The following is a 21,216-nucleotide window of genomic DNA, read 5'->3' as shown; positions in this document are numbered from 1 at the left end:
TTTTATTTTTTTATTTATTTTTTTTTTTGACAGGCAGAGTGGACAGTGAGAGAGACAGAGAGAAAGGTCTTCCTTTGCCGTTGGTTCACCCTCCAATGGCCGCCGCTGCAGCCGGCGCACCGCGCTGATCCGATGGCAGGAGCCAGGAGCCAGGTGCTTTTCCTGGTCTCCCATGGGGTGCAGGGCCCAAGCACCTGGGCCATCCTCCACTGCACTCCCTGGCCACAGCAGAGAGCTGGCCTGGAAGAGGGGCAACCGGGACAGAATCCGGCGCCCCGACCGGGACTAGAACCCCGTGTGCCGGCGCCGCAAGGTGGAGGATTAGCCTATTGAGCCACGGCGCCGGCCCTATACTGACTTTTTTAAAGTTTGAAACAAATATGATATACATAGAAATTGGAACTGGGTATTTTATAAGGAATTCTTGTTTTTTACAGATGAAATGATGTGATGCCTGGAATTTGCTTCAAATTAACCCAGTATAGAGGGGAAGTGGTTGGGGCAAGATTAGCTATGGATTGATAGTTGTTGGGGTTGAGTGATGGGTATATAGCAGTTCATTATGTTAACTTATGTACATGTTTAAAATCTCTACAATTAAAATGTATTTTTGAAAATGAGGAAATAAAAATGAGAATTATTTGTGCATGTTAAAAATCATGTCTATATTTGCATATATAAAAGGTCTTCAGAAAGTGCATGTAAAATGCACATTATGAGAAAACCATGGGAGCAAGCATTTAGTTTAGCATTTAAGATGTCTGTTCTTCACTGGAGTGCCTGGGTTCATTTCCCAGCTCTGGACCCTGGACCCTGGCTCCAGCTTCTTGCTAGTGCAGACCCTGGGGGCCAGTGGTGAAGGCTTAAGTAATCATGCTTCTGCCACCCATGTGGAAAATCTGGATTGTGTTCCTGGATTCTTGCTCTGGCTCCTACCCAGCCTGGCATTTGGTGAAGCAGCAGATGGGAGTATGCACTCACACCCTCACTCGATTGCTTACTCTCTCTCTGGCCTCTCAAATTTTTAAACAAAGTTTTTAGAATGGAATTTAAAGATTAGCTTGTTTTTTTTAAAAAAAGGGCGGGGGGAATGCATGGATTTCAAAATATTTTTTGCACCTAGATAAGCATGTCTTTTAATGCCACTGTTTCCCTGAACTTTTTGAAGTACCCTCACTTATGGTATTGTTTAGCATGCTTTTGCTATTGGGAGAGTCTATGAGAAAAACTCAGCAGAGCCAGCTCTGCCTCTGGATTTCGTAAGACTTAGGACTAACAGTTGGTAAAGGATATTAGTCCTATGTGTGCAAGTAAAGTTTTACTTTCAGTGATGTTTGGTCACATTCAGGGATGTTTCTCAGTCCTTCCATTGCATCTGTGAGGCCAAGGGCAGTTTTATATGCATAATAAGGCAGCATTTTTCTAAGTTTTTTAGTATGTATATTGAACTTAGAAGACCTGAGTTTGGATACCAACTCAGCCATTTGCGAATTGACTTTGGGCAAGCCTATCACAACAGTGGTAAGCTCTTTTTATTTGATCGGCAGAGTGGACAGTGAGAGAGAGACAGAGAGAAAGGTCTTCCTTTTTGCCGTTGGTTCACCCTCCAATGGCCGCCCCAGCCGGCGCGCTGAGGCCGGCGATCACGCTGATCCAAAGCCAGGAGCCAGGTGTTTTTCCTGGTCTCCCATGTGGGTGCAGGGCCCAAGGACTTGGGCCATCCTCCACTGCACTCCCTGGCCACAGCAGAGAGCTGGCCTGGAAGAGGGGCAACCGGGACAGAATCCGGCGCCCTGACTGGGACTAGAACCCAGTGTGCCGGTGCTGCAAGGCGGAGGATTAGCCTATTGAGCCACGGCACCGGCCATTGGTAAGCTCTTGTCCTGACTGTTGATGTACAATGTAATACTTTATCCATTTTAGTATTTTTTTTTTTTTGTTCTAGTACTATTGGTTGAACTCTGTAATTAACACACAATTATTCTTAGGTGTTTAAATTTTAACTGAAAAGTGATCCCTGTTAGAAATTTGGAAAACATTATGCTGAGTGAAATAAGCCAATCCCAAAGGGACAAATATCATATGTTCTCCCTGATCTGTGACAACTAACCTAGCACCAAAAAGGAAACCTGTTAGTGAAATGAACACTATGAGAAATGGTGTCTTGATCAGCCCTTGCCCTGACTGTTGATGAACAACTTAATACGTTATCCCTCTTAGTATTTTTTTTGTTTGTTCTACTTAATACTTTTGGTTGAATACTGTAATCAATACACAGTTCTTTTTTTTTTTTAAAGTTTTTTTTTTATTTTTTATTTTTGACAGGCAGAGTGGACAGTGAGAGAGAGACAGAGAGGAAGGTCTTCCTTTGCCGTTGGTTCACCCTCCAATGGCCGCCATGGCTGGCACGCTGCGGCTGGCACACCGCGCTGATCCGAAGGCAGGAGCCAGGTACTTCTCCTGGTCTCCCATGGGGTGCAGGGCCCAAGCACTGGACCATCCTCCACTGCACTCCCTGGCCACAGCAGAGAGCTGGCCTGGAAGAGGGGCAAGCGGAACAGAATCTGGCACCCCTACTGGGACTAGAACCTGGTGTGCCAGCGCCACTAGGTGGAGGATTAGCCTACTGAGCCGTGGCGCCGGCCAATACACAGTTATTCTTAACTGTTGAAACTTAACTGAAAAGTGATCGCTGTCAAAAATAAGAGTGGGAATAAGAGGGAAGAGATGTGCAATTTGGGACATGCTCAAGCTGACTTGCCCCAAACGTTAAAGTTAGAAACATACCAGGGGATTCCAGTTCAATCCCATCAAGGTGGCATGTACCAATGCCATCTCACTAGTCCAAGTGATCAATTTCTGTTCGCAGTTGATCATAATGATAGGACTAAGAGCCAAAGGGATCACATAAACAAGGCTAGTGTCTGCAAATACTAACTGATAGAATAAAAAAGGGAGAGAACGATCCAACATGGGAAGCGGGATACACAGCAGGCTCATAGAATGGCGGATGTCCTAAACAGCACTCTGGCCTCAGAATCAGCCCTTAAGGCATGTGGATCCAGCTGAAAAGCCCATGAGTATTTCAGGCATGGAAAGCCAAGACACTCTGGCAAAAAAAAAAAAAAAAAAACACAAAAAAACACCTAAATGAAAGATCTCCGCGAGTGAGATCCCGGTGGAAAGAACAGGTCATCAAAGAAGGAGGTACCTTTCTCTGAAAGGAGGAGAGAACTTCCACTCTGACTACAACCTTGTCTAAATATGATCAGAGTCGGTGAACTCAAAAGGCTTCCATAGCCTTGGCAACTCATGACAAGAGCCTAGGTTGATTACTGATGCCATAAACAAGAGTGTCAATTTGTTAAGTCAACAACAAGAGTCACTCTGCACTTATTGCTCATGTAGGATCTCTGTCCTTAATGTGCTGTACATTGTGATTTAATGCTATAACTAGTACTCAAACAGTATTTTTCACTTTGTGTTTCTATGTGGGTGCTAACTGTTGAAATCTTTATTTAATATATGCTAAACTGATCTTCTATATATAAAGAGAATTGAAAATGAATCTTGAGGTGAATGGAAGGGGAGAGGGAGCGGGAAAGGGGATGGTTGCGGGTGGGAGGGAAGTTATGGGGGGAGGAAGCCATTGTAATCCATAGCTGTACTTTTGAAATTTATATTCATTAAATAAAAGTTAAAACAACAACAACAAAAAAACTGCCTTTGGAATTAGATTTGGATCCTTGTGCTAGAATTTTTAGCTACATGTAGTTGGTTAAGTTGCTTAATGCCTGTGAACTTCAGTTTTCCAAGAGTGAAAATCTATTTAGCTCTTTGTTGGACCAAGTATGTGCTTCATGCTTTTTGGAAGGAGTTGGGATGAGGTGGAGCAGTGGTTCAGAGAGTGCTTCTGAGGAATGTAGCTGCTTTCACCCTTTAGTGTGTGATATTTGTGCTTGACAACAGCAAAACTTTTAAGTAAAAGAAAAATTTTCCTGAAATAAACTTGTTTCTTACTGCTCCCTAAAAAAAACAAAACAACATTTCACTCTATAAAATAACTTAGCCACTAGGGAGTGAAATTACTTTTCTTCTTGTGGAGAGACTTGCTTGTATTCCTGGAACTCGTTCACAAAAGTTGCTGGAATATTGGTGAAATCAGAAGTATTAAATGCTCTAAGTTTAGATATAATAGAAAACTTGATTTCCTTGATAAAGATAAATTTTACAGAGTTGTGTTGAGGGGTTAAATTAGTTATAAAATGTGTCTTATATTGCCGGTTTTATAATAGATATTCATTATTTCTAATTCTAAAATTTTATAATCCCTCTTCTAACTCTAGTACTTTATTGTCCGTACTATTTTATATGGTCTTATGTTGGTGCTTAATTTTCAGTATTTTCTTCCTAGCAAGATTATACATTCTTTGAGGGTGGGAACCATGTTTTTATTTCTTAGGAAACAGACATATGTAGCTCAGTGCTTTGTGCTAATTGTTCAGAAAATGTTTTCTGAAAGTGTATGAACTGAAACTGAAACTCAAGGTGTGGTATAGATGGTATCGGAATAGGGAAAAATTTACAGTTAAAAGACTGTATAAGGAATTTTCCAAATTGTTAAGTTCAGTGCTTAAGTATTATCTCAGATGTGATAGGTGAAATACTAGATTTTTATCACCTTTCCCATCTGGCAAATGATGATAGATTAGATCTGTCATTAGCAATTAAAAAAACTGTATTTTAATTATAAAAATAAATACTCAAGTAGAAAAGTAAAATGATACTAACAATAGTCTTCCTTTGCCCTTTCCCCACAGGTCATAATAGTCATTGATTTTTTTTTTTTTTAAGATTTATTTATTTATTTGAAAGGCAGAGTTACAGAGAGTGAGGGAGAGAGAGAGTGAGCGAGAGAGGTAACTTCCATCCGCTGGTTCACTCCAAGATGGCCACAACTGCCAGAGCTGGGCCAATCCGAAGCCAGGAGCTTCCTTCAGGTCTTCCTGGATGGAAGGGAGGATGCAGGGCCCCAAGGAGTTGGGCCATCTTCTACTGCTATCCTAGGCCATAGCAGAGAGCTGGATCAGAAGAGGAGCAGCTGGGACTCGAACCGGCACCCATGTGGGACTTTGGCACTGCAGGCAGAGGCTTTACCCAATAGCCATAGCACTGGCCCCTAGTCATTGCTTTTTGTGTTTGTTATCTTTACAGATTTTTTTTTTTTTTTTGCATTTATAGTGGTATGGAAAATGAGATTTGTGTGTCTGTGGTCATGATTAATTTTTTAAGTTTTGTGGAATCTTAGACTTTGCCTAGTCCCCTTTCTTCATTGCTTTCCCATTTTATAAATGAGGAAACAAGTCCAAATGGTTAGGTGGCTTGCCTAAGTTATTAAGAGTCTGGTTAGTGACAGAACCAGGCCTGCCAACCCAGTGTTAATCCTACTAAAGCGAATGATGCACTTAAGAAAGTACAGATTGTTAGGAAGAATAAAACTAGTTCTTCTGTTGCATAATTTTTTTCTCTAAAGGTTTTTCTGTGGAGTACTTGACTCAAAAAATCCAAAAAGTCAAGCTCAAAATTAATAGATGGAGCACCTTAAGCATAATACAGTTGACTTTGTAATTAGCAGAGTTGAAAGTGATGAGAAGATCCTTTAATTTTCTTTGTGTCTGCAGGAAGGTGGGAGTCAATCATTTTGACAAGTCTCCTGAAAAGAACAGCTAGCAAAAGCGCAAACCTTTTCCATTTGGTCTCGTGGCAAAGGCAAAGATCTCTCCAGCAGCTCCACACAGTATGGAAAGCAATTGTTTATCTTACTGATTTTTTTTTAACTTCAAAATAATACACATCTTTTTACATGATCTATATTTGTTTTGTTTGTGTGTTGTAGATATCGTTCCATGATGGTACATGTTTATTGTGTTTTTTATTTTTAAAATATTTATTTGAGACAGAGAGATAGAGGGGCTCAGACAGACAGTCTCCCATCCACTGGCTCACTTCTCAAATTCTCACAACAGCGAGGACTGGGCCAGGCCAAAGTGTGGAGCCTGGAACTCAGTCGAGGGCTTCCATGTGTCAGGGACCCAAGTACGTCAGTTACCACCTGCTGGCTCGTAAGATGTACATCAGCAGGAAGCTAGAATCAGATTTAGAGCCAGTACTTGAACCCAGTCACTGTGATATGGGATATGGGTGTCTTAACTGCTAGGCCAATGCCCATCCAATTCTATTTTATTTATTTATTTTTAAGATTTATTTTTATTTATTTGAGTTTCAGAGAGAGGTAGAGACAGAGAGGTCTTCCATCTGCTGGTTGACTCCCCAGATGGCTGCAGTGCCCCAGGCTGTGCTGATCCAAAGCCAGGAGCAAGGGCTGGCACCATGGCTCACTAGGCTAATCCTCCGCCTTGCGGCGCCGGCACACCGGGTTCTAGTCCTGGTCGGGGCGCTGGATTCTGTCCCGGTTGCCCCTCTTCCAGGCCAGCTCTCTGCTGTGGCCAGGGAGTGCAGTGGAGGATGGCCCAAGTCCTTGGGCCCTGCACCCACATGGGAGACCAGGATAAGCACCTGGCTCCTGCCTTCGGATCAGCGCACCTGCTGTGGCGGTCATTGGAGGGTGAACCAACAGCAAAAGGAAGACCTTTCTCTCTGTCTCTCTCTCTCACTGTCCACTCTGCCTGTCAAAAAATAAAAATAAAATAAAATAAAATAAAAAAATAAAAGCCAGGAGCAAGGAGATTCTTCCAGGCCTCCCATGTGGCTGCAGGGGCAGAAGGACTTGGGCCATCTTCTACTGCTTTTCCAGGCCATAGCAGAGAGCTAGATCAGAAGTAGAGCAGTGGCGATTCGAACCAGCGCCCATATTGGATGCTGGCACTACAGGTGGTGACTTTACCTGCAGTACCACAGCACCAGCACTTCACTTCTCTTGATGATGGACTTAGGCTGATATAATTATTTGGTTTCTTTTGAATGACACTGCTTTAAATATCCTTGTATATATTTTTTTTCTTTCTTTTTTTGACAGGCAGAGTGGACAGTGAGAGAGACACAGAGAGAAAGGTCTTCCTTTTGCCGTTGGTTCACCCTCCAATGGCCGCCACGGCTGGTGCGTTGTGGCTGGCGCACCGCGCTGATCCGAAGGCACGAGCCAGGTGCTTCTGGTCTCCCATGGGTTGCAGGGCCCAAGTACTTGGGCCATCCTCCACTGCACTCCCTGGCCACAGCAGAGAGCTGGCCTGGAAGAGGGGCAACCGCGACTAGAACCCGGTGTGCCGGCGCCGCTAGGCGGAAGATTGGCCTACTGAGCCGCGACGCCAGCCATCCTTGTATATTTTTCTCAGTGCTTTTGTAATAGGTACTTCTATAGGGTAAATTTCCAGAAGTGAAATTCCTAGGGGACGGCACTGTGGTGCAGCAGGTTAACACCCTGGCCTGAAGAGTCGGCATTCCATTTGGGTACCAATTCAAGACCTGGCTGCTCCACTTACAATTCAGCTCTCTGCTGTGGCTTGGGAAAGCAGAAGATGGCCCAAGTCCTTGAGCCCCTGCACCCACGTGGGAGACCTGGAAGAAGCTCCTGGCTCCTGGCTTTGGATCAGCGCAACTCTGGCTGTTGCGGCTAATTAGGGAGTGAACCAGCAGATGGAAGTCCTCTATCTGCCTCTCCTCTCTCTGAGTAACTCTGACTTTCAAATAAATTAATAAATCTTAAGAAAAAAAGAAATTCCTGGATCAAATGATACGGCTAAATTCCTTTTCACAAAATTGTGCTGATTTGCAGTCTTGTTGACTGTGTGTATGAGTGCTTGTTTCTCCGCATCCTTACCAACCTGTCTAACCATGTAACAATTTTTACTGTTTTAACAGAAAAAGTATTTCATTGTTTTACCATGTAATTCCATAATCTGATAAGATTAACTATTTTTGAATTATTTCTCTTATTATAAGTCATAATGCAAAGTTTTGAGCATAGGGTACCACCTTGAAGTGATACGAGATTATCTTGAAAAATTTGTGGAAATGAAGCTGGTGTTGTGTTGTGGTGCAGCAAATCAAGCCACTGTTTTCCACACTAGCATCCTACATCAGAGTGCTTCTGGGTCTCCCACATGGGTGCAGGGGCCCAAGGACTTGGGCCATCTTTTGCTTTCTCAGGCCATAGCAGAGAGCTGGATTGGAAGAGGAGCAGCCAGGACTAGAACTGGCGCCCATATGCGATGCCAGTGCTTCAGGACAGGACCTTAACCTGCTGCACCACAGTGCCGGCCCTGGATGCAGTTCTTGGCTCCTGGCCCAGCCTTGGCAGTTACGGCCATTTGAGGAGTGAAGATCTCTCTCGGTCTTTCCTTCTCATCACTGCCTTTCAAATCAATGACTCAGTCAGTCTTTAAAAAAAAAGTTTGTGGAAATGAAGTTGAAAATTTATTTTAGTGCAAAATATATTTGAAATCCATGCATATTTTTTCATAGTACACATTTTCCACAAGATTTTAAAATACTGTCATATAAAATGGTTTGAAGTTGGTATAAAGTTTTCGTTTTCAGTGAAAGTTCCTCTTGTTTTTCCAGATATGGCATGCTCACTAATGCCCTCTGAACAGTCTTCTGGGACCTCTTTCTTGCATAAAGATAATGCCTCATTTTCTTGGAGTTCCTTGGATGAAGAAGAATTAGATGATTCCTTGCTGGAGCTATCGGATGGAGAAGAAGATGATGGCCATTTCAGCTACACAGAGGAGGAGATCCAGGAGCTTTTGAAAGATGATGACCCATCAGATGTGTGTGGAGAAGGGTTGTATAAAGATGATGGTGGACATGTTGAGAACGGAGGGAAAGGGAGTCAGATTCTACCTGATACTCCACAAGAGAAAAATTCAAATTCATTGTGCAGCTTGGGACCAGTAACTGAGACCCCTGGCCTCTTTAAACTACCTCAACTAAATACATCAGTTGGTCATGGGCCAACTCCTGCTAAACCTTTAAACAGACGTTTTGCACTAGAAAAGAATCTCATAAAAGTAACTATTGTTGCACCATTTAATCCAGCTGCGTGTGATACTGTGCGTGAAAAGAAAAAAGTTAATTCATCCAAAGAGACCGAAAAGCCCTCCCCCACTGGGGAAGAAATGAGAAATGGTCTTACCCCAAATGAGGGTGAAGCTTGCACTGAATCTGAAGGGATCAGCCCCAGTAATTCTTCCTGGGAACAGCCTCTGCTGTCTTCCAACAGTAACGTTCAACTAACTGTCTCTGGTAAAAATCTGCCTGATTGTAAGAAACCCACACCTGTATTCTCTCAGCTCTCAGACCACCCGGAGACTCCTAACGCGGAGTCACCCTGGAGAAATGGCGGATCACATAGATCAAGTTGTGAAGTGAAGTTTTCAGTTTCCAGTTCACCAAACAAAGTAAGTGCATTTTTTTCAAGTTGAAAAGAAAACGGAAATTATTTTCATTCAGAAGCTGTATAAATAAGTTCCCATACACCCCCTACCTTTATACATACACAGCCTCTCCTGTGATATAGACATCCTGTACCACCAGTCTAGCAGAGCTTTGTGTCCAGACAAATTTCAGTTTGGGTCCTGAGAGACACTGGATCAGTTATTTAGCCTCTATGCCCTCTTCAGATTTCTTACCTGTAAATCAGAGTATAATATATTTTTACAATATAATAAGAATGAATGAAATAATGTATTTGTAGTACTTGGTATATCTTACTCAGTTATGATTTATTGAATAAGGTGATGATTTTATTATTTCTGCTTTCTTTGAGTTTCAGACTAAGTCTTCATCCTTGGTTGGCATGCTTATTAGATATAACTCTATATCTGAGTGAACCACTGAAGAGCTAAGAATCTTGAGCAATTTTCCTAACCTTTTTGGCCCTGATTGCCTATCTACCGAATAAGTGCCATATACCACTTAGAATTTCTTTTTTTTTGTTTTTCCCCAAAGATTGTAGTTGCTATCATTTAAAGCACTATTAATAGTGCATGGGTGCCGGCGCCACGGCTCTCTAGGCTAATCCTCCGCCTAGCGGCGCCGGCACACCAGGTTCTAGTCCCGGTCGGGGTGCCGGATTCTGTCCTGGTTGCCCCTCTTCCAGGCCAGCCCTCTGCTGTGGCCAGGGAGTGCAGTGGAGGATGGCCCAGGTGCTTGGGCCCTGCACCCCATGGGAGACCAGGAAAAGCACCTGGCTCCTGGCTCCTGCCATCGGATCAGCGCGGTGCGCCGGCCGCAGCGCGCCAGCCGCGGCGGCCATTGGAGGGTGAACCAACGGCAAAGGAAGACCTTTCTCTCTGTCTGTCTCTCTCATTGTCCACTCTGCCTGTCAAAAAAAAAAAAATAGTGCATGGGACACAGTGGAGTTCAAGGATATGTGTTCAAGGGCATGCCTTTATAGTCTTTGGTTTAAAAATATTTTCATAAATAGTGTTTTCTTGTAGCTAAGAGTTATCTTTTGCATTCCTTCTATTTTGGCAAAAAATAGGATGTTTTTGACAAGGATTCTGGGAAGATGAAAGTCCATGAGAAAAGACTAGGCAAAGTCATTCCTGTTCTACAAACCAAAACCAGGTAACATAACTGTAATTAAATATTCTGATTTCTGTTGATTGTCTTCAAATTCTTTTTTCCCCTCCCCGATTTCCCCTTAATGCAGGAAAAAAAATCCTGAAATTTTGGCACTACCAACCGTATGATCTTAGCAAATCAAATGATCTCTCTGTTCAGTTTCTACACCAGTAAAATATGGCTAATTATCCCTTCTCTGCTGCCTCCTTAGGTTATTTTAAAAGTAAAAAAGACAGGGCCAGTGTTGGCATAGCCAGTAAAAACACTGCCTGCAATGACAGCATCCCATATGTGCACAGGTTTGAGTCTTGGCTGCTCCACTTCAATACAGATCGCTGCTAATGGCCTAGGAAAAGCAGCTAAAGATGACCCAAGTGCTTGGGCCCCTGCCACACATATGGGAGACCTGGATACAGCTCTTGGTTCTTGGCTTCGGCCTGTCTTAGTCTTGGCCGTTGTGAGCATCTGGGGAGTGAAATAGTGGATGGAAGATATTCATTCTCTGTCTCTCTCTCTCCTGCTGTCTGTAACTCTGACTTCCAAATAATTTTTTTAAAAAGTTAAAGATGTACTAGGAATCCTCAAAAAAAATTATGCACAGATTTCAAAAAATTTTTTGTACCAAACAAAACTTTACCTATTTTGATTCTGTTTTCTCAACTTTTTTTTTTTTTAAACAATTTTTAAATTAAGATATACTTATTTGGGGCCAACGCTGTGGTGTAGCAGGTAAAGCCACCACCTGCAGTGCTGGCATTCCATATGGGCACTGGTTTGAGTCCTGTCTGCCTCACTTCTGATCCAGCTCACTGCTATTGCCTGGGAGGGCAATGGAGGATGGCCTGGGTCCTTGAGCCCTTACACCCACATGGGAGACCCAGAGGAAGCTCCAGCTGTTGTGGCCAATTGGGAAGTGAACCAGTGATAGAGGACCTCTCTCTCTCTGCCTCTCTTCTCTGTATAACTCTGACTTTCAAGTGAATAAATAAATCTTTAAAAAAAAAAAAAAAAAGGTTGACGCCGCTTCTAGTCCTGGTCGGGGTGCCGGATTCTGTCCCGGTTGCTCCTCTTCTATTCTAGCTCTCTGCTATGGCCCGGGAATGCAGTGGAGGATGGCCCAAATGCTTGGGCCCTGCCACCCGCATGGGAGACCAGGAGAAACACCTGGCTCCTGGCTACAGATCAGTGCAGTGCGCCAGCTGCAGCGGCCATTGTGGGGTGAACCAACGGAAAAAGGAAGATCTTTCTCTCTGTCTCTCTTTCTCTCGCTGTCCACTCTGCCTGTCAAAAATAAAAAATAAAAAATAAAAAAAGATACACTTCTTATCTTTTGAAAGGCAAAGTGATAGAGACAGAGAGAACTTCCCTACTCTGGTTCATTCTCCAAATGCCAGCAGCCAGGGGTGGGCCAGGCTGAAGCAAGGATCCAGGAATTCCAACCAGGTCTCCCACATGGGTGGCAGGGACCCAGGCAGTTGGACTATCATCTACTGCCTTCCCAGGCAAATTAGCAGGGAGCTGGATCTGAATCAGAGTAGCCAAGACTTGAACTGGGTCTCAAATAAGGAATGCCAGAGTCCCAAGTGGTGATTCAACCTGCAGCACCACAACACTGACCCCTTCTCAATAACTTTTTGAAGTACTTTGTTAATATCTCTCCCCTGTGTATAGGAATCTGGTCATGTATATGATGGAAAGTTAGAATAGTTTTTAACAAAAAGGTTTAAGCATAATTATGTAGAAAATCAACTCATCTCTCTGAACTTGCACACAGTTGTCCTTGGGGGAAAATTCTTATAAGGGTGGCAGATTTGGGTCACCTTTCAGTTTATTCTCTTCTTTCCAGGAGATGGCAGTCTGTACATGGGCTTTTTCAATTGAATGCTCTAGACAAACTTTTAGATTGAGTCAGATTAGCATCCTTACAATAGAATTTAAAATTTTTTTGATTGTTCAATTTTATGCATTATTTTAAATTATTCTGCTTTAAAAGTTTTAAATATTACAAATAAGGCTAAAGTCTGCTTTTTATATCACCCATAATCACATTTTTTTTGAAGATTTATTTATTTGAAAGGCAGAGTTACAGAGAGGAAGAGAGAGAGCGAGGTCGTCCATCTGCTGGTTCACTCCCCAAATGGCCGCAATGGCCAGAACTGGGCCGCTCAAAAGCCAGGAGCCTGGAGCCTGGAGCTTCTTCAGGTCTGCCAAGTGGGTGCAGGTGCCTAAGGACTTGGGCCAACCTCCACTGCTTTCCTAGACCATAGCAGAAATCTGAATTGGAAGTGGAGCAGCTAGGACTCAAACTGGTGCTCATATGGGATGCTGGCATTAAAGGTGGTGGCTTTATCACTTTGCCATAGTGCTGGCCCCATCCAATTTTTTAAAATTCTTGTTTTCCTGACATAAATAGGAAAACATTGTGAAATGCTTACAATGGGAATTATACCAAAGAACACAAGTCTCTACTTGGAACAGTAATAAACGTATGATCTCAATATTCTCATCTGCCGACTCTTAAGTACAATGCAGTCAGTGAAAGCAAGAGCCAAAAATTGCTCTTGCCAAGGTCCCCGTAGCCCTAATAGCCAGGTTTAGCTGTATCTTTTCCATCTTTATCTCATATACCTTTTCTGTGGCTCTGTGAAGCTATTTCTTAACTAACCTTGAATTACTCAATGAAAGCTTTCTTTATCTAGCAACTAGATAATCTTTGCCTTCCTTGTTAGCAGGAAATTTATACCTATTTCTTCTTTTCTGCTTTGTTTCCATTCTAATCTTGATTTTAACTTCATATTTATATGATAACATTGTCTTTTGTCACTGATCTTAAATTTTTCCAAATAACTTATTTGGAATACACAGAGAGGCAGAAAGAGTGAGAGATCTTCATCTGCTGGGTCCTTCCCAGATGCCCACAACAGCCAGGGCTGGGCCAGGCAAAAACCTGGAACTCAAAACTCCATCTGGGTTTCCTATGTGGATGACAGGGATCCAGCAACTTGAGCCATTGCCTGTTGCCTCCCAAGATACTCATTAGTAATAAACTAGAATCAGAAGTGGAGCTGGGACTCCAATCCAGGCACCTCAGTGTGTGATGTAAGCATCCCAAGCAGGATCTTAACCACTTCACCAAATTGTTCCTTCCAGTCACTGGGACTTAAAGAGAATTTTGCCCCTGAAAGTTAGTTGTTCTAACCAATCAACAGTATATGTCTTTTTCCTAAAAAACACTATACTCATGGTTCTAACGGACTGTTTTCCTCCTCCTGGTTTGCTTTGTTCAAGGACTAATGTTTCGACGTTTTCACAATCAGATCTAGAACAGCAGAAGCAGATTTATCTCAGGAGGGTCATTGCTCATATACAAGATCCAGTGGACTCTAACCAAGGTAACGTGCTAACCAAATACCCACAAATAAAACATGGGGTGGGGCTCTTTCTTTCCAACAGAATGCATTTTAAACTGGGACATTGTTTTGAATTTTCTTAAATTGATGAGAAAGAAAATTTTCTTACCCAAAGACTCAAAGGATTGCCTAACCAGATAATCCCCAAAGAGGTTTGGTTAACCAGTATTAGAGAAGGATCTAAGCAAGCTCATTAGTACTGTACATGAAGAATGTTTCTTCATGGGAAGAAAGCGGGACTTTTGTGAGGAACCTCACAAAGGTTCATGGAAAATGCATAGTATGGAAAAACTATTCATGGAGTTCAAAAAAATTTTACATCAAAATAAACTTATTTTTAATCCCTTTTTCGGTGAACTTTTTTTTTTAAGGTACCCTCATACTTTTTTTGTTAGGGATTTTCTTCTTTGAAAAATACAAGTGGCTGACCAAGTGCAGCTTACTAATTATTGAGTCTTTTTTAGAAATTATTTTCCCATTGCCTTCAACATTTTTTTAAAAGATTTATTATTTGCTTATTTGAAAGGCAGATTTAGAGAGGAGAGACAGAGAGAGAGAAAGAGAGACAGAGATCTTCCATCCTTTGCTTCACTCCCAAAATGGCCACAACAGCTAAGACAGAAGCCATGAGGTGGAAGCTTCATCTGGGTCTCCTACGTGGGTGGCAGGGGCCCAAATACCTGGGCCATCTTCCAGTGCTTTCCCAGGTGCATTAGCAGGGAGCTGAATCTGGTGCACATATGGGATGCTGGCTTTGTAGGCTGTGGCTTCATCTGCTGCCCCGTGATGTGCATCCCTTCTTCAGCATAAAATGTAAAAAATTGCTTTTCAAATACCATCCTGCATTTTGTCCTCTGGATAAAAACTCTTGGAAGATTAGACTAACTTCTAGATCCTTTAAGCTGAGTTCTCTCTACTTCATTAGAAGCTATTGCAAACCAAAGTAGATAGACTTCTTTTTCCAGCACTCAAGACACTGCAGTTCATATTATCATTCAGTTTGAACTGTTGATGGCTAATAGGAAAATTCCTAAAGGGACATTTGTGAGCAGAATTAAAAATGCAGAGGTTAGAGAGGTTTCATACTACTGAAGGAATTCCTTCTCAAAAACACCCCAAATTCGTCATCTTTAGTTTCTTTCCCTGTTTGTTCTGCACATTTTTGAGTACTTTCAGTAGAGCTGGGTTTAAAGATTAGCAACTGGAAACAAAGAGCAGAAAGTGCAGCAGGAACAAGGAAGGAACTCTTCTGTTGATGCTTAGAGAGTAGAGATGGGGAAGGGGGGTTGCCTTAGGTAGACTCCACAGGGAAGATAGTTTAGTTACTCTAAGATATTTTGAAAATCACTAGAAAGGATTTTAAGGAAATTTTCCATACTGCAAAAAAGATTGCCCTCTTGACAAGTCTTGAATTATTTAGTAGGATTTTTTTTTTTACTTGTTTTATAAAGCTGTGAGTGAAAGGTTAAAAACTCTGAGACATCTGTCAGAAGAATTTTTGTTCTGGGTTCTATTAATTTTTACTTAAGAGTTCCTTTTTTTTTTTGGACAGGCATAGTTAGTGAGAGAGGAGAGAAAGGTCTTCCTTCTGTTGGTTCACCCCCAAATGGCTGCTACGGCCGGTGCGCTGTGCTGATCCGAAGCCAGGAGCCAGGTGCTTCCTCCTGGTCTCCCATGCGGGTGCAGGGCCCAAGCACTTGGGCCATCCTCCACTGCCTTCCTGGGCCACAGCAGAGAGCTGGACTGGAAGAGGAGCAACTGGGACTAGAACCTGGTGCCCATATGGGATGCCGGTGCCAAAGGCGGAGGATTAGCCAAGTGAGCCACGGCGCCAGCCCCAATTTCCTTAAGCAATCAAATATTATTCATACTGATTTCTCACCTCTCTGCTTGTGCAATGTTTTTCTTGAATTATTTTAGGTCGAGTGGAAGTAGAGATGCTGCCCTGTAGCGTGTCACGGGGCTGGGGACAGAGGGTGGATTTAAAAGCAGTTTGTCTGTATTCAGGGTCTGTGCAAGAGGCCTGCTCATTGTTTCCCCCTCTGTGAGGTGACTGTCTTATATCCTAGGCGCTTGACATTGATGATTTCCAATTATGTTTTCTTTTTTCATTCGAGGCATTTAAAGCAAGTTTCACAAGAAAAGCAATGAGTAGCTGCTCATTTTATAACATATTTTCCATGTTTTTCATTATTCAGCAATCTGTACCCAATGTTATAAAAATCTCTGTCCCAATATTCAGGGAACAGCTGGAATAGCTTAATATAGTAAAAAGATAGCATACTTCAGCGGTGAGGATGATAAGTACAAATTTAAGTACCATGCATGGAACCATATGTCACTCTAGAAACTAACATTTATTAAATCCTTACCATTAGTAGCAAGGAAATACTAACTTTCACACTGAAATTTTTTTAAGATTTATTTATTTACTTGAAAGGCAGTTACAGAGAGGCAGAGAGAGAGAGAATCTATCTGGTTCACTCCCCAAATGGCAGAGATGGCTGGAGCTGGGCCGAACTGAAGCCAGGAGCTTCTGCCCTGTCTTCCCACATGGATGCAGGGCCCAAGGACTTGGGCCATCTTCTGCTGCTTTCCCAGGCCATAGCAGAGAAGTGGGATTAGAAGTGGAGCAGGTGGGACTTGAACCGGTGCCCATATGGGATGCCAGTGCTGCAGGGCGGCAGCTTTTACCCACTTTGTCACAGCGCTGGTCCCTATTTTTAATTTTTAAAATTTATTTGAGGGGCTGGCGCTGTAGCACAGCAGGTTAACGCCCTGGCCTGCAGTGCCGCATCCCATATGGGTGCTGGTTGGCGTCCTGGCTGCTCTGTTTCCAATCCAGCTTTCTGCTATGGCCTGGGTAAGCAGCAAAAGATGGCCCTAGTGCTTGGGCCCCTGCACCTGCATGGGAGACCTGGAAGAAGCTTCTGGCTCCTGGCTTCAGATTGGCTCAGCTCTGGCCATTGCGGTCATTTGGGGAGTGAACCAGCAGATGGAAGACCTCTCTCGCTCTACCTCTCTCTGTAACTCTTTCAAATAAATAAAATTTAAAAAAAAATTACTTGAAAGGTGGAAAACAGAAGTCTTCATACTGCTGGTTCACTCCCCAAATGCCCACAATGGCTAGGGCTGGGGCAGGCAAAGCCAGGAGCCTGGAATTTAATTCAGGTCTCCTCTGTGGGTGGCAGGAACCCAAGTACATGAGCTGTCATCTGCTGCCTCCCTGGGTAAGCATTAGCAGGAAGCAGGGTTAGGAATCAAACCTAGGCACTCCAGTACTGGATGGAGGCATCTCAATCACTGTGCCAAATGCCCACCCCTGCCAAAAGGGTTTTTAATAACATTTACAAAGAAATACCAATCATTTCCTTCCGGGCAGTCCCCACTGATAGAAAATATTATATGGAATTAAAAGATTTTTTTAGAGATTTGTTTATTTGAAAGGTAGAGACAGAGGCAGAGAGTTCTTCCATCTTCGGTTCACTCCCCAAATGGCTGCAATGGCTAGAACTGGGCTGATCAGGAACCAAGAGCTTCCTCCTGGTCCACCATATGGGTGCTAGGGGCTCAAGGACTTGGACCGTCTTCCGCTGCTTTCCCTGGCACAATAGCAAGGAGTTGGGTTGGAAGTGGAGCAGCCAGGATTCGAACTGGTGCCCATATGGGATGCTGGCACGGCAGGCAGCAGCTTTACCTACTATGCCACAGCACTGGCCCCTGGAATTATAAATTCTTAGAGCAGAAAAGGACCATTACTGTCTTCTCTTTAATCTCCTAACACATGAATTTGTTTGATATATTTTTGCCAAATGGCCATTTGGGCTTTGCTTATAGTTCTGTTAATGGAATATTAATTACCATGAGGCAGGCCATTCATTCATTGCTTAGAAAACTAATTGTTGGAAAATTATTCCTTACATTGAGTCAGTTTTGGCTTCCCTGTAATTTCTGGTGGTAGTTTAGTCCTGCCCACTAGGATCACAACAAAATTTGTTCTTTCAGATATTAGAAAAAATGATTTTTCCTTAATAAAAAGAAAATAAATTAAAATCACCTATATTCCAGCTACTTTTTTTTTTTTTTTTTTTTGACAGGCAGAGTGGACAGTGAGAGAGAGAGACAGAGAGAAAGGTCTTCCTTTGCTGTTGGTTCACCCTCCAATGGCCGCTGCGGCCGGCGCACTGCGGCCGGCGCACCGCGCTGATCCGATGGCAGGAGCCAGGAGCCAGGTGCTTTTCCTGGTCTCCCATGGGGTGCAGGGCCCAAGCACCTGGGCCATCCTCCACTGCACTCCCTGGCCACAGCAGAGGGCTGGCCTGGAAGAGGGGCAACCGGGACAGAATCCGGCGCCCCAACCGGGACTAGAACCCGGTGTGCCGGTGCCGCTAGGCAGAGGATTAGCCTAGTGAGCCGCGGCGCCGGCCCTCCAGCTACTTTGAAATAATAAAATTAACATTTTTATTATCTTTTTTATACAGTAGAATATACACAGGGAAATCACATGTTTATAATGTGTTTTCTTTTTAATATATTTTAAGAACATTTCCATGTTAAGTATTTCACTTATGATTTCTTTTTTTTTTTTTTTTTTTTTTTTTTTTTTTTTTTTTTTTTTTTTTTTTTTTTGACAGGCAGAGTGGATAGTGTGAGAGAGAGACACAGAGAAAGGTCTTCCTTTTGCCGTTGGTTCACCCTCCAATGGCTGCTGCTGCTGGCGCGCTGTGGCCGGCACATCGCGCTGATCAGGAGCCAGGTGCTTCTCCTGGTCTCCCATGAGGGTGCAGGGCCCAACACTTGGGCCATCCTCCACTGCACTCCCGGGCCATAGCAGAGAGCTGGCCTGGAAGAGGGGCAATCGGGACAGAATCTGGCGCCCCGACTGGGACTAGAACCCGGTGTGCTGGCGCCGCAAGGCAGAGGATTAGCCTATTGAGCCACGGCGCCGGCCTCACTTATGATTTCAGTGGTTGCAAAGTTCTCTTAATTTATTCCATCTGGATAATTAGGTTGTGTCCATTTTCATTACTAATGCTGCAGTGAACATTCTGGTTAATAAATGTTTATGTACAACTCTTATTTCTATAGGATGATTGCCTCGAAGTAGAATCGCTGGGTAAAGTATGTAAATATTTTAAATCACCTGCTCCAGGTCTTTCTATTTTTTTAGTTTCATTATGACTCCCTAAAGTTTTGAAAGTATATTATATTGGGGCTGGCGCTGTGGCGAAACGGGTAAAGCTGCCACCTGCAGTGCCAAATCCATATGGGCGCCGGTTCGAGTCCCAGCTGCTTCACTTCACTTCAGATCTGGCTCTCTGCTATGGCCTGGGAAAGCAGAAGATGGCCCAAGTCCTTGGGCCCCTGCACCTGGTGGGACATCTGGAAGAAGCCCCTGGCTTTGGATTGGCACATCCAGAAGAAGCTCCTGGCTCCTGGCTTTAGATCAGCATAGCTCCAGTCATTGGCGGCCAACTAGGGAGTGAGCCAGGGGATGGAAGACTCTCTCTCTCTCTCTCTCTCTCTCTCTCTCTGCCTCTCTGTAACTCTGCCTTTTAAATAAATAAATCTTTAAAGATGGGGCCGGCGTTGTGGCATAGTGGGCTAAGCCTCCACCTGCAATGCCAGCATCCCATATGGGTACCGGTTCATGTCCTGGCTGCTCCTCTTTTGATCCCGCTTTCTGTTATGGCCTGGAAAAGCAGTAGAAAATGGCCCAAGTGCTTGGATCCCTGTACCCTGGTGGAAGACCCAGAAGAAGCCCTTGGCTTTGGATTGGCTCAACTCTGGCTGTTGTTGCCATTTGGGGAATGAACCAGCAGATAGAAGACTTTTCTCTCTAACTCTCTCAAAATAAATAAATTTTTTTAAGAAGTATATTGTAGTCAACTGTAGTTGCTGTTATTTGGGGTGCTCGGTTTAACTCAGATTTGACTGGGTATTAGTTTCTTCAAGCTGGTTCTCATTCCTTTTGAAATTACTTCATTAATCTTAATTATAGTAAAACTATAAAATTTACCATTTTTAAATGTATAGTTTAGAGGGCATTGTGGCACAGCTAGTTAAACCATTGCTTGCAATGCTGGCATCCTACATCAGAGTGCTGGTTTGAGCCCTGGCTCTTTGACTTGCTTGCTTTTTTTTTTTTTTTTTTAAAGGATTTATTTAAAAGAATTATAGGGAGACAGAGATCTTCCATCCACTGGCTCATTCCCTAAGTGGCTGCAGTGGCTAGGGCTGGACCAGACCAGAGCCAAGAACTTCATCCAGGTCTCCCACATGGGTGCAGGGGTCCAAGCCCTTGGGACATCCTGTGCTGCTTCCCTAGGTGCAGTAGAGAGCAGGATTGGAAGTGGAGATTCCCCAGGTGCATTAGCAGGGAGCTGTGTCAGAAGTGGAGCAGGGGCCGGCACTGTGGCGCAGTGGGTTTATGCCCTGGCCTGAAGCACTGGCATCCCATATGGGCGCCAGTTCCAGTCCCGGCTGTTCCACTTCCAATCCAGCTCTCTGCTGTGGCCTGGGATAGCAGTAGAAGATGGCCCAAGTCCTTGGGCCCCTGGACCCACGTGGGAGACCCGGAAGAAGCTCCTGGCTTCAGATTGGCACAGTTCCAGCTGTTGCGGCCAGTTGGGGAATGAATCATCGGATGGAAGACCTCTCTGCCTCTCCTCTCTCTGTGTAACTCTGACTCTCAAGTAAAATAAATAAATCTTTAAAAAAAAAAAAAAAAATGGAGCAGCCTACTCAACTGGTGTCCATATGGGATGCTGGAGTCACAGGCGGCAGCTTAATCCTCCATGCTATAAGGCTTGCACATCTATTCTGCTTTCAGTGCACCTAGGAAGACAGCAGAGATTGGCCTAAGTACTTGGGCTCTTGCAACCCCTGAGGGAAACCCAAATGGAGTTCTGGGCTTGGCTTTAGTCTGGACCATCCTAGCTATTGAAAGAGAGTGAACTGGGGGCCAGCAATATGGCACAGTGGGTAAAAACCCCTGGCCTGCAGCACTGGCATCCCATGTGGGTGCTGGTTTGAGTCCCAGCTGCTCCTCTTCTGATGCAGCTCTCTGCTATGGCCTGGAAAAGCATCAGAAGATGGCTCCCTACACACAGAAAAGGCTCATATATTTTTTTTAAAGATTCATTTATTTGAAGGCAGTGTTATAGAGAGGCAGAGAGAGGTCTTCCATCTGCTAGCTTGCTTCCCAGATGGTTGAAAT

At 43.7% G+C, this 21,216-nt stretch overlaps 2 protein-coding genes across 33 annotated transcripts in view; one reads left to right on the top strand and one right to left on the bottom strand.

Annotated features, from left to right (window-relative positions):
* Positions 1 to 21,216, bottom strand: part of RNF19B (ring finger protein 19B) — a 269,313-nt gene that overhangs the window by 129,699 nt on the left and 118,398 nt on the right. The window lies entirely within an intron of this gene.
* S100PBP (S100P binding protein) overlaps positions 1 to 21,216 on the top strand; it is a 43,260-nt gene that overhangs the window by 3,483 nt on the left and 18,561 nt on the right. For 10 of the 32 annotated variants that reach the window (XM_051832104.2, XM_051832094.2, XM_070078815.1 and 7 more), the window contains 5 exons: positions 5,682 to 5,797; positions 8,581 to 9,419; positions 10,505 to 10,590; positions 13,876 to 13,979; positions 15,550 to 16,025. In XM_051832104.2, the coding sequence (XP_051688064.2) occupies positions 8,583 to 9,419; positions 10,505 to 10,590; positions 13,876 to 13,979; positions 15,550 to 15,917 (1,395 nt within the window). In that variant the 5' untranslated portion in view covers positions 5,682 to 5,797; positions 8,581 to 8,582 and the 3' untranslated portion in view covers positions 15,918 to 16,025. Of the gene's footprint in view, positions 1 to 2,325; positions 2,452 to 5,681; positions 5,798 to 8,580; positions 9,420 to 10,504; positions 10,591 to 13,875; positions 13,980 to 15,549; positions 16,028 to 19,085; positions 19,114 to 21,216 lie in introns of those variants that run through there. The other 22 variants (XR_011390798.1, XM_070078827.1, XM_070078820.1 and 19 more) reach the window with 6 other exon arrangements.

Source organism: Oryctolagus cuniculus, chromosome 7, assembly GCF_964237555.1.
Source record: "Oryctolagus cuniculus chromosome 7, mOryCun1.1, whole genome shotgun sequence".
Taxonomy (NCBI): Eukaryota; Metazoa; Chordata; class Mammalia; order Lagomorpha; family Leporidae; genus Oryctolagus; species Oryctolagus cuniculus.
The sequence above is the reverse complement of the archived record's forward strand: the minus strand, read 5'-3'. Positions and strand labels throughout refer to the sequence as shown.